The sequence below is a fragment of the Mytilus trossulus genome, chromosome 10 (assembly GCF_036588685.1).
Source record: "Mytilus trossulus isolate FHL-02 chromosome 10, PNRI_Mtr1.1.1.hap1, whole genome shotgun sequence".
NCBI lineage: Eukaryota > Metazoa > Mollusca > Bivalvia > Mytilida > Mytilidae > Mytilus > Mytilus trossulus.
The window spans coordinates 61,982,186-61,995,281 of record NC_086382.1 but is presented as its reverse complement, the minus strand read 5'-3'; the positions used below and the strand labels follow the sequence as shown (position 1 = coordinate 61,995,281).

The window sequence follows — 13,096 nt, the reverse complement described above, 5'->3', positions numbered from 1 at the left end:
TAACATAAATAACAATTTTAATAAAATTAATGATAACTTTCATATTACATTCAATGCTTGCATGTTTTTTTTTTGTCTTACAAGCAACTTTAAAATATAAAAAGTGCTACCACTACTTCGGAGTAAGACAAATAAACACTTACTTATATCATATTCTCCCCTATTGAATCGGTTTTATATTCACAGTATGTATGACTGATTTTTATCTTTAAGGTAACAGACAATGGAGGTCTTTCCGGCTATGGCACGGCAAACGTAACTGTTATTGATGAAAATGACCCTCCTGTCTGTTTACAATCACAAGAAATCCTTAATGCGCAAGTGAGCCGATACGCATCTGTCGGAACAATTGTTACCAGCCTTGTTTGCTGGGACTATGACATTGAACCAGATTATAGTACTATTGTATATACCATCATTGACGATAATGAAGGTATACACATTCATTAGCTCTACTTTTCTGTGAATAAGATGGCTTTCACATTCATTGTTTTTTTTTACCTTTGCGAACTTTGAATAAATAATAACAAATTCTCGCTGAGTGTTTTTTTTTAAATAATGGAAATAAAAGATAACATTGTGATATCCGCTGATACATATGCACTTTGAATTTTTATACATATTTTTTTTAATCAATACATTTTTTAATTAATGAAAGTAGTACATATGAACTTTGAATTTTTATACATAATTTTTTAATCAATACATTTTTTAATTAATGAAAGTAAGTTAATTGAAGTGTTTCATTGGTATATGCGGTCATATTCGCAGGCATTGTTGAAAAAATCTAGCAAGTGATGGTTCATTAATACAATTTATAAAAGATAAAAAGTGCGTGCAGTAGTAGTGTTGCGACTGATAAAATGATATACTTATAATGAAAGATACAAATAACTTACATTTCAGGACTAGTTTCCATTGACCAGAATGGCAATATTATGACGACCAATGAGATTCCTGCTACAACTGAAAGTTTCAATGTAAAAGTTCGTGTATCAGATTTGATTATGACAAAAACTGGTGACTTTAATGATAGTACCATTTTAGACATTCAAATAAGTGTACATGGTAAGTATTTATACATATGGGTCTGTTGTTACAATAGAGGTTCAAATCAAACGATATTAGTCGCTATTATTAACATAATTTGGGTGAGGTGCAGCAATACACTCTTGGTAACGTCTTTGTAATGAAATCGTCTATTGTTGTTAAAAAGCACATGAAAATATTAACTGCAATATTTCTATTTTAGTTCAGTTCTATATTCCACATTTGTCTTTTTTGTTGTCGATTTTTAAACCAAAGATGTATAAACTAAAGAGAAATTTGTATATGAAATCTTATAAACTATATTTTGTATGTTAGGCGACGCCAAAAAAAAGAAGACATCAAATATCATACTATAGCTTAAAATACTTCCCTTAAACACCTTTAAAGCTTAATAATCCTTTTTCTACTTGTTAGTTCCAGAGAAACCGTCGATTGTGGTTTCTATTAGAATGCCAAATGAAATATTCGATATGCAGTTACTTGATTCCCAGACTGAAATATATCAGAACCTCAGTGCCAAAGTTGAAAACATAGTAAGTTTATCATGAATTGAAAATTTATTTTGAGTTAAATTTCATATGTGTATCTTACAATTTTATTAGTAAAAGATTTTAAGAATTAAGACAACAAACCAAATTGAGATGTCAATGTATTGTTTGGTTTTTTTTCTCTCGCAATAACTGCATTTTTTGTAATTATGAAAACATTTTAAAACAAAGTTTTAAAAAAAATGAAAAAAAAAACCCCAAGTTTGGCATTACAATCTGTGGTCGCCATATAGTATTTGCAAGATTTGACGATGAAAAGAAACAAATGTCGTGGTGGAGATCCATATACCGGTTATTCATTGTTTGTCTATCTTTGTCATCCGCCATTTATTTAATAACAACATATGCTGTTATCAATCTACTACACTATATATTGATTGACAAAGGTTATTTTCACAATTAATTAGCTCAATAAACGTTTAAAGAATAAAACAAGATGAAATTATATTGATATTCATGTATCTATTACCACATATATCTAAGTGCAATTACTTACAATGGAAGTATTTTTGTTGATTTCAGGTTGAGTCTATTCTAAACCAGTCTTCTGCCAATGTTCTGGATGTTACTGTTGTCAGTTTTAGGTAAGCTAACAATTTTATTGAATTGCTGCTCTAAGACACTATCTAAGAATTATACTTATTTGAATTCCATGATGATCCATTGTTTCCTTGCCGAATAACTCATCCAACGAAATTTAGAAATTTACTGTGCATAAAAATAAAATAATAAAAAAATAATAATTAAGTTGTCTTAGCTTACATGCAATATTAAACGTAAATGTTTAAACCCACAAATTTTTAAAACTCAATAAAATAAAATATATACTATATCTTTCAGAAACGGAAGTGTTATTGTTGATGTTGCAATTGTTGTAAACGAAACGAGTTCAATATCAGTGGTAAACACAACTCTTCGGGACATTATTTCAACAGGAAATCTAGGCGGAATTATAGTTGATTCCTCATATTTTGAAGCTAAAGAAGGAGGTGAGTATATATCAACATAAGATTACAATACTAAAAAATCTTTATCAGACAGACTGTATACATGAAATTTAGTGTTGTCCAATGGAACATTTTTTACCAAATCGGTTAATCGGATAATCTGTCGACGGTTAACCGGTATGAAACTGATGGATTTTAAACAACATCTGCCGTACTTTATGCATGGTTATATGATACCATGTATTGAAGGTTAAAGTCAAATCATTTCTGATATCGTCTGTATTATCCATGTTTGTATGTTTCTTGTATGAATAGTATATATACACTAAATTTGACATTCACAATTTCTGAATCAGCATTTCATTTAGAATCTGAAAAAAATCTTTGATGTGGTAAACAAATTAAAGAATTATTGCAAATTTATCTGGGTTATCACTTTTCAGGTTAATCACCACTCTTCCCCACTACTGTTTATATATATATTTTTTTTCATTTTGTAATGTGCTAATGTTATGTTATAACCTTTGATAAACTTCTTTGTACCATTGCACCTATATGGTTTTTAAGAAATAAAAAATATTAAATCTTGAAGCTTGGTTACATATTATTTGCACGTTTAAGTCTTTGTAACATTAAGTTAAAACGGAAATAATAAACTGAATAGTTCATTCAGTTAACAAGTGTTCTGTTTACTTTGATTAGCTAAGATGTCTTGGTGCCCAGTTCTAAATTATTTAAATCGCTTTGTTGTATTGGAGACTAAGCTATTTATTTATTGTCTTTCGGTTACCATTCCAGACGGATACATTGTTATCACAGACGTAAGCAGCACTGGAAGCTACCATGAAGATAATGATGTCAAGTTCACATGTGGTGCTAATGTAATAGGAAACACTGGGACAGTGACAGTGACATGGAAGCTTAATGATGCAGTGATTAACCCGACGGCTAAATCAAGATGGAGGACGATAACACTACAGGAAGATCCATTGTACCCAGAGAGGAAGGAGTACACTTTAACAGTCAATCCTATGAAGAAAAGAGATTCAGGTACAACGGTTTTGCATTTATTTGTACTGTGTTCCTGTCATGTAAAGTTGTCATTTTTGTGGTATATTTAATAATGCCATAACAGAGCGAAAGGTTTGGTTACCTCAAAACCAGGTTCAACCCACCATTGTTTATTTTTAAATGTCCTGTACCAATTCAGGAATATGCAGTTTTTACCTAATAGTTCGTTTCTATGAATTTTGCATTGTTGTTTGGTTTTTTTGCAATTCTGTGTTCTGTTATTTAGTTGTTTTCCTCTTATAGTTGATGTGTTGCCCTAGGTTTATTTTGTAACATGGATTTGTTTTTTCTCAATAAATTAATGACTTTTGAACAGCGATATACTGCTGTTGCCTTTATTCGGACGAAATCAGCAAGGAACAGATTATGGAATTGTATTTTGATATATCGATCCCACTTATGCAAAATCTAGATCTGTTGTGCATGTGTTTGTAGATGTTTTTGAGTTCTGTTGAATTGTTCCCTTTTAAATTGTTACACGATGATGACTACTGTACCCATATTTTGACTATTTTATTTATTATGTCTGTTTAGTTCACACATCATTGTAAAATAACGGAATTTGACGAGACTGTCATCAAAGAGACAGGGTTAGTGCTATAAAAAACAGGGGCGGTGTTCTCGAAGGTATCATAAGATTCGTCCAAAGATACATCTTAAACCAATTTTAGGATGGACTTAGGATCAACGTAGGACACTCTTAAGTTTTGTCTCGAAGCTATCTCAGACGAATCTTATATTAGGCCGTCCTAAACATATCACAAGTCTAAATTTTAAATCGTTAAAGATATTTTTTGATAAAACATTTATTAATGACGAAATTATTTAATAAAATTGTTTACGAATTTTATAATAACATATACAGAATTAAATGCATAATTACCAATGTCATTATATATAAATAAAAATGTTATTTAAACTGGAAAACAATTTGTTTTGAAATGAGAATTAAATTTGTAGTGTAATCGTATCGTGAAACACGAAGTTCAAAGTTTAAAATCATGCACAATTTCTTTATATACGAGTTAATAACCGACATGGTGCGTTTCATGTCCATTTTCACGTAAAATAATGAGCAAAAAGCGAAATCCAAACTAATTAGGTGTCTTAAAGTTAGGACGAAAAATGAGATATATCATAAGTTAAGAGAGCTTCGAGAACACGACTTAGGTCAAAGACTTGTCATAAGATAGACTTAGGACACGTCCTAATCCTAAGATAGCTTCGAGAACACCACCCCAGGTTTACTCTACCATTTTCTACATTTGAAAATGCCTGTACTAAGTCAGGAATATGACAGTTCTTGTCCATTCGTTTTTGATGTGTTTTGTTTTTTGATTTTGCCATGTAATTATGTACTTTCGATTAGATCAGTTCAGTGTTTTTGTGATTTTACTTTTTTCAACAACCTTTTATAGTTAAGAGTATTATCATCGTAAAAATATTCTAATCAGGTCATTCTATTAGAAAAAAGTTTACAGAAAAAAAAAAATAATCTTAATCCGGGTATCTAAGATATTAGAATCTCGCAAGGAAATAAATATCATGAAAATCTAAATATAACTTTAAAAGTTTTATGCATCAGACAAACAGTATGTGTTTTTACATGTATTCATAAAGTTTGTTTTATTTTAATAGGAATACTTTCCTGTCTAGTGAGTGATGGTTCCTTGAAGTCTGAACAGAAAATAAATGTAGCTGTTATTGGAAAACCGGAAGTATCAGTATCTCCCATGACAGCTGTAGTAAACGCGGGAGACTCTGCTACTGTAAATTGCGAGGTTAAAGAATCCTACTCAGTGCCAGTACTTATAGTATGGTATAGAAATAGTATTGTGTTCACCTCTAATCAAGGTTAGTTGACACAGAATTCTATTATTCAGAACCATGCACACACTTTACATTAAAGTAAAAATGTTCTAATTCCAAAAAGTGTTAACACAATTGTATAATAAACAATTCGGTAAACTTTAAATTTCATCTAAGATCCTTAATGCTAAACATATTATAACTTCGTGACCTGATCATGTTGAACATTATTTGTGTGCAGGAATATAGCTCTCAATATTTGTGAAAAAAACATAATGCATCGATTTTCACTTTCCCTTTTGCAGATGAAATTATTGTAGGGAATGGTAACGTCAGTACACTGGAAGTCATTAATATCAAAGAATCCATTAATTATGGCTGCAAAGGAATAAATGTTGCTGGAGAAGGAATGGTTGTGACTTCAAATATCATTGTAGTAGATTCAACAGGTATGTACAGGTCTAATGTAAATGATTCCATCAATCATCAATTAAAAAGTAAAAACACTAAAATACTGAACTTCTAGGAAAATTCAAAAAGGAAAATCCAAAACTAAAAGGCAAAATCAAAAGTCCAAACACATCAAACGAATGGATAACAACTGTCATATTCCTGACTTGGTACAGGCATTTTCTAATGTAGAAAATAGAGGATTGAACCTGGTTTTATAGCTAGCTAAACCTATCACTTGTATGACAGTCGCATCAAAATCCATTACATTGTCAACGATATATGAACAAAGCAAACATACTCAAAGAGTTAAAATGTCAAAAATAGGGGTACAGCAGTCAATATTGTGTTATCATCTTAATATCACTATAAAAACAACAATGTAACAAAGAATCACAAAAAGGCATACATCAAATTTAACATACTAATTTTGCTTACAATAAAGTCTACCCGTAAAGGAAAGAAGGCTTTCATTGCTGGTGTAAAAATGCGCGATTGAAATTCGTATAGGTAGACATCAAAATAATTTTGTCGTTTAAAGTATGAAGGCATACATACTTGTATCACTATAAAAACAACAAATGTAACGAAGAAGCACAAAAAGGCATACATCAAATTTAATATACTGATTTTGCTTTTCTTATACCACTTAATTTATCTATATAAAGTCTACCCCTGAAGGATAGAAGGTTTTCATTGCTGGTGTAAAATTGCGCGTTTGAATTTCGCACAGGTAGACATAAACATAATTTTGTCGTTCAAAGTATGAAGACATACATACATGCATAGTCATGTAAAGTTGATATAACAAACAACAGACTCAACAGTAAATGTAATAATAATAAATAAATAATGTGTGGTTCAAAGTATGACGGGATACATACGTACAGTATCACGTCAAATGTATAACATAAAAAACAGACTTACCAGAAAAAGTATTATTATTGAATAAAATAATTTTGTCATTCATAGTATGTCAAGATCCATAAGTAAGAGTAATTTAAGTAAATGAAATAATTTTGTCATTCAAAGCATGATGTTTTTATATAACCACAGAGTCAATTCAAAACAATATCTCAAAAATTGACTCAACAGTACAAGTTATAATAATAAAGACTAATAAAATAATACTATAACACGTTATTAAGATGATAACCAACGTCAGTACGCAAAATCTATACTTTAAGACCATCTTGTATTATTTGTGAAGTTGAAACGGAATATTTATCAACGAGTTCTGGGTATCTTCCGATGAACTTTTTTTACAAAAAGGACGAGACGTTCTTTGACATACCACTGGTTCATCAACTTTCTGCTCAGACACTGGTGACGTTTTACAAAGTCTGAATAGGAGCTGCAAGCTCTTGAATACCTAATAAGTTGGGAAATGTATATTCCATATGCAGGTGAAGTTGGTTTATAACTTCTAAGGTGGGGGAAATTGATAATTTCAAAATTAAAGTCGTCTCGTTTGTCATAGATTCTGGTACTGAGATGACCGTGTATATAAAATTCGAGGTATAAGTCTAAAAATGAGGCGGAGGAAGCCGTGTCTGTGGTCTCTTTAATTTCTAGTTCTGGTGGGTATATTAATGGAACCAAATCAGAAAAGTTCGGATTGTTAATGGAAAGAACATCATCAATATATCTGAAAGTGAAATTAAATAACCTGGCTTCTTTGATCTTCTTGTTTTTAACAAGTGTCCGAAGGAACTCCGATTCATATGAAAATAAGAAGAGGTCGGCAAGGAGAGGCGCACAGTTCGTTCCAATAGGAATGCCAACAATTTGTTGAAAAAGTCTACCTCCAAATTCAACAAATATATTGTCAATGAGAAACTCTAGCATACTGATCACTTGTTCCTCTGGGTAGTATGTTTTACCCTTTTGTTCCTTATTAACTAAATATGCCTTATGGTATCCCAACGTGATAAATTTATAGCGTATGCTACCATAGTTGTATCTGCATTTGCATCATGTAGATTTCGTCAATTTTTGTATTTGTTGTTGGTTTCTTACTTTATGAAATATACCCCACAGCTTTTTACATTTCCTTATATTCTGCGAAAGATCATCGTCCTTTCACAATGACAATAGTACAAAACAATTTAAAATATGTTAAATATCCAAAGTGGGCAATGAACAATCAAACGAATTTGCAGTTGTTACCTAATAGTTCGTTTCTTTGTATATTGCATTGTTGTTTGTTTTCTGTTGCACTTCAGTGTTTCTGTTGTTTCGTTGTTTTCCTCTTATATTTAATGTGTTTTCATAAGTTTCAGTTCGAAACCGGATTTGTTATCTCTTAATCGATATAAAACTTTTGAACAGCGATATACTGCTGCGACTGTCATACAAGTGGGAGGTTTAGTTAGTTATGATATAAAATCATGTCTAACTTTACATTTTCTTTGAGTCAATCGAGTCATTAGTTCAGTAGTTGTATTTCTCCAGTTTTAGCAGTTTGATTTTGTCAGTTTGTATGGAATTTAATTTAACATAGAGATCGGATTCTTTGTTATACTTTATTTCTACTAAGAAAAATAAAATTAATACAATACGAACTCTTTTAAGATCAGTGTTGAAACCAGATTGTTAAAAATGATCAGCGTTTATTTTTTACTTTTGCATTTATAGTAGTACTTCAGATAAATTAGTGAACGCCACTGAACCGATGATTAGGCTTTTGTAGCATTGGGCTTTAACTGAATAGTTTTTCAACTATTTTGATCTGAGCGTTAATGATGAGTCTTATGTAGATGAAACGCTCGTCTTGCATAATAAATTATTATCCTGGTACTTTTGAAAACTATTCGTCATTAGAAGAAATAAATTAAAGTTGTGAAAGACCAACACGTCTTTGATTCGCATGAGTATCGATGGTCTTGTTGTTTAAGCAATCATTCAGTAAGCAAACTTCAATTTTATGACAGTGAATCGTTATCTTAAAAGCTGACTATTATTTATGTTCTAGTACATTTAAACATTTATTTCATTGAATATTTGGAGGAAGATATATCATCTATCTTCACGTTTAATAGTTGTTTCCGAACAATTACATATAACAAGTATCTTGCATTTGTCGTTTAAATTGTGCGTATGTGTGTGACTACACAAATGATATATGTTTAAAGTATATTCCTTAATATTTGCAGGAACAACTGTTTATTGTCCTGAAAATACTGATAATTATGGAACATTTTGGAATAGGACTGTATCTGATACGGTTGTTATACTACCATGCAGTGGTAATTTCACAGGTAGGGATAAATAAGGCTACATTTCTGATTACTGATAAATTGGAGAAGACCGCCTCTGTATTTAGATAACCTTTTGTTAATTTTTATATCAACTCTAATCAAAGTTAAGAATAAAATGATTGATGCCAAACATTATCTAGAGTTTTGTGCAAGAAAGCGGTCCATTTACCAATTCAAATGATGACTTTAAAGCTTATATACTGTCAATTAATTGTTCCTTTCTTTAAACTCAGTTGGAGCAGTTAAAGTGTCGGAACACACCTTGTTGATGCAGATCGTATATAATTAACATGCACAAATATAATTTTTAGATATTTAAACTTCATATCAAGTTACCTTCGATTTCCAAAATGATAAAAGACTTTATGTTTTGAGTTTCCCTTGGAGTGAGGTATTTTGTGTTATTTTTACTGTACATGAAATTAGAGTTTATATTTGCACAGAAAGAGAATAATGTTATAAACTAATTTACCTACCTGTTGTTTAGGTTTAATTTCAAGACAATGTATTGGGGGTAACTGGCAAACACCTGATTATAGCACATGTGTGAGACAGGATTTACAGAAAATATTTGAAGAGGTAGGATATTATGTTCTTTCGTTATGATATAAAGTCAAAACCATGCAATTTACATTTAACATGAGTAAGAATAGAAAAAAGTAAGACGTTACAACAACAGCATAAAACCAATACCCCTTGATAAAGGCAACAGTAGTATACCGCTGTTCGATAGTCTTAAATCGATTGATAGAAAAAAAAATTCGGGTTACAAACTAAAACCGAGGGAAACGCATCAACTTTGAGAGGAAAACAAAGAAACAAAAGAAACACTTAAATGCAACAAAAGACAAAACAACACAAAAACGAACTACAAGATAACAACTGCCATTTTTCTGACTTGTAACATGACATAATAGTTGGTATTCAAAAACGACACGAATCAAGTGAACTTCACACAAACATTTACATGTATTTTCGTTTTTTGACATAATTTATTACTGCATGCTGTTTATGTGTTGCTATTGTACTTTAAATAACTTAACATGATAATCTTACTTTCACGCCTGCGATTTTGTATATGTCTACTTAAAGAATATAAAATTAGCGTCTAATTTGCAGATTAAGGGAAAAAAATTAAATGTATGAAATGAAAACAAAAGTATTCAGGAGATAGAAAATAATATGAACATACAAGTGTCTAAAAGTATTTTGTTTACAGTCTGATAGTCTCATCGAAGGGATTCTAGTTGTGGATGTAGACACAATCCTCCAAAACCAAAATGTATTGACTTCAGATGACCAAGAAGACCTCAGAGCAGGAGATTTGGAAATATCGTCATCTACGTTAATTAATGTGGCGGATTATGCAGCAGAACGGAATGATGCTGTAACAGTAAATCAACTCGACGTAGGTTTGATGAAATGATACCAATGTATAAGATTTTGTTTTTTAGTCATATCATTCTAACAACACACATCTATTACCTGAATTTTATCATCATTATTTTTTAACTATGTTTTACCTACATTTCAAATCTTAGTTTTTGTTAGTGCAATACGCTTGTAGGAACTTTATGTACATACAATTACATATTAAGAATCCTTTCAGTGTAGAGTGTCTTTTTATTAAAGAGTTTGTGTAATATTGAATACATTTTACAATAACTAATTCTGATAATAAGCACACTATATTACAAAGAATCATTTAAAAACCATAATGAAACTCATACGTCTAAAATTGTTTTTCAGATATTCGTTTCAAGTTGTAATAATCTCCTTGAAGACAGAAACAGACCAGAATGGGAACAACTTACACGTCAGGTAAATAAATGCATTACTGACAATTTACAAGATTGGTTTGACTTCTTTTTTTAGATCATTCAAATTTTATTTTTTCCAACGGCTGTATAGAAATATGCGCTTATTGTTTCTAAATAGTCGCAAAAAACGAAAGTTTTGTTATGAGTATTTTGATATTAGCAATTAGTAGATCAAAATGTGTTTAACAAAAATACACTTTAAGCTTGAATTCAAATTCTTTTTAAGTTTAAATTAAAATACTCTAGACACTGATTTGAACAACCCTATGATTTATTTTTGCTCTCATAATCGTTTTGTAGATGTTGTTTTGATGGGATTTACTGATTTTAGTCATAAATTGAAACTCATAAAAATACAACAACAGGTCCGCAATAAGTGGTGCACAGTTTGTTCCCATTAGAATTATGATAATCAAACATTCATTTTATGTTTTTTTGTCCCTTAAAATGTGAATTTTAATCAGTTAAAAAGTTTCACTGAGAGTGTAATTTGTAGGACTAATATAGTTTGACAAAACTGAAATTATATTAATTTTTGCAGAACTTAGGCGGTGTAAGCAGGCTTGTAGACGCTGTCACAACATATACAAAAGCTTACACACGGCTTAACGAAAGTGAATTCAGCAAAACTGTAAAGAGGGACAATTTAGGTAAGTTTCATTTACCAGATTCAACCCACCATTTTCTACATGAAAATGTCTGTACCAAGTCAGAAATATGACAGTTGTTATCCATTCGTTTGATGTGTTTGCACTTTTGATTTTGCCATTTGATAAAGGACTTTCTGTTTTGAATTTGTACTATGGTGATTCTACTTTATGCCATGCATGGCTGTTAACAATTTTAATCAGATTACACCCCGATAATCGTTACAAATGCCAGACAATATGTACGGAAATTTTGTCTGTTTGTCTTTATCATTTTTAGCCATGGCGTTGTCAGTTTGTTGTAGATTTATGAGTGTGACTGTCCCTTTGGTATCTTTCGTCCCTCTTTTAGTATGTAAAGGAATTGAACTCGAAATGATCATTATATAGAAGTATTATTGAATTGTATTTAAACCAATGAAAACAAATGCTGTACATACAAATAAAAAAATTGAAATGAATGCTATTATTCCCACAATTAATAAGAATGATATTATTGACAAACGAATGTTTATTTGTCCGACGATTTTTTAATGATAATATCAAGTCTGTCGTTCAAAATGCTCTATTGAAATTGTTTTTGCATTTTCATTACATTAGTTGTACAGGTTGGAAAAGTTCAGTCAAAGGGTGTAACATTTCCAGGCAATTCATCAAACCTGCCATCATGGGTAACAGAGTCTGACACTCAAGTTACATTTAAAAAAGCTTCACTTAATGGTATGTATTATTTTGTTATTGTTGAATTTTGAACTGAATCTAAAGATTTATTTGACTTTGCATCAACTACAGATATTTTCTATTTGTTTGATGTGTTGGAGCTTTTGATTTTGCTATTTGATCAGTTTTGAATTTTCCTGAGAGTTCGATTGTTTTGTTATTTTACTTTCTACAGCTTTGATAAAAACAAAAACAAGAATTTGTCATCATGCGATATTTTCTGTTTTTTTTTTCTCTTACTGAACTCGGAAAATAAAGTAATGATAACTTCATTCAAACCCAAAACAAAACACTTCAATGTGAAATTAAATTTGTGAATTATTTTTGAAACCCCTGACATCATGGATGATTTCTAAACTTCTAAAATGTTGAAGTATTAACTGATAATGTGCTTATATAAACAATGACAATATCAATTTATATGTGTTTTAGCATCAGAACTAGTTGGATACAGCAGCACGTTTTACAAAAACATTTCAGGCCTTTTCCAGAAATACTTGTTATCTAATGGGTAAGTTTTGTTGTTCTTGTAAAAATACAAATTAACGACTCACAACTCCACCGTACTGCATGGTATTTTATACATTTTCAGAACATCAAGGACGAGTGTTTATCTCATTCGTACACCAAAGGTTAATAATGTACGTCATTGTTTGAATTTCATTTTTTTTAACGTTTAACCAACCAGAGTGTTTTAGTGTGCGCTTTTGAAAATATTACCCAGAATGCATAAGATTAGTCAACGAAGTGCATTCAAAACCTTATAAATTGTAT

At 30.7% G+C, this 13,096-nt stretch overlaps 1 protein-coding gene across 4 annotated transcripts in view; it reads left to right on the top strand.

Moving 5' to 3' along the window:
• The window catches only part of LOC134688338 (uncharacterized), a 40,410-nt gene that overhangs the window by 10,450 nt on the left and 16,864 nt on the right, over positions 1-13,096 (top strand). For all 4 annotated transcript variants that reach the window (XM_063548950.1, XM_063548951.1, XM_063548949.1 and 1 more), the window contains exons 7-21: positions 214-433; positions 907-1,068; positions 1,465-1,583; positions 2,121-2,182; positions 2,439-2,587; positions 3,344-3,595; positions 5,255-5,470; positions 5,731-5,874; positions 9,031-9,135; positions 9,623-9,714; positions 10,355-10,543; positions 10,885-10,956; positions 11,497-11,605; positions 12,203-12,322; positions 12,755-12,833. In XM_063548950.1, the coding sequence (XP_063405020.1) occupies positions 214-433; positions 907-1,068; positions 1,465-1,583; positions 2,121-2,182; positions 2,439-2,587; positions 3,344-3,595; positions 5,255-5,470; positions 5,731-5,874; positions 9,031-9,135; positions 9,623-9,714; positions 10,355-10,543; positions 10,885-10,956; positions 11,497-11,605; positions 12,203-12,322; positions 12,755-12,833 (2,090 nt within the window). The remainder of the gene's footprint in view (positions 1-213; positions 434-906; positions 1,069-1,464; positions 1,584-2,120; positions 2,183-2,438; positions 2,588-3,343; positions 3,596-5,254; positions 5,471-5,730; positions 5,875-9,030; positions 9,136-9,622; positions 9,715-10,354; positions 10,544-10,884; positions 10,957-11,496; positions 11,606-12,202; positions 12,323-12,754; positions 12,834-13,096) is intronic.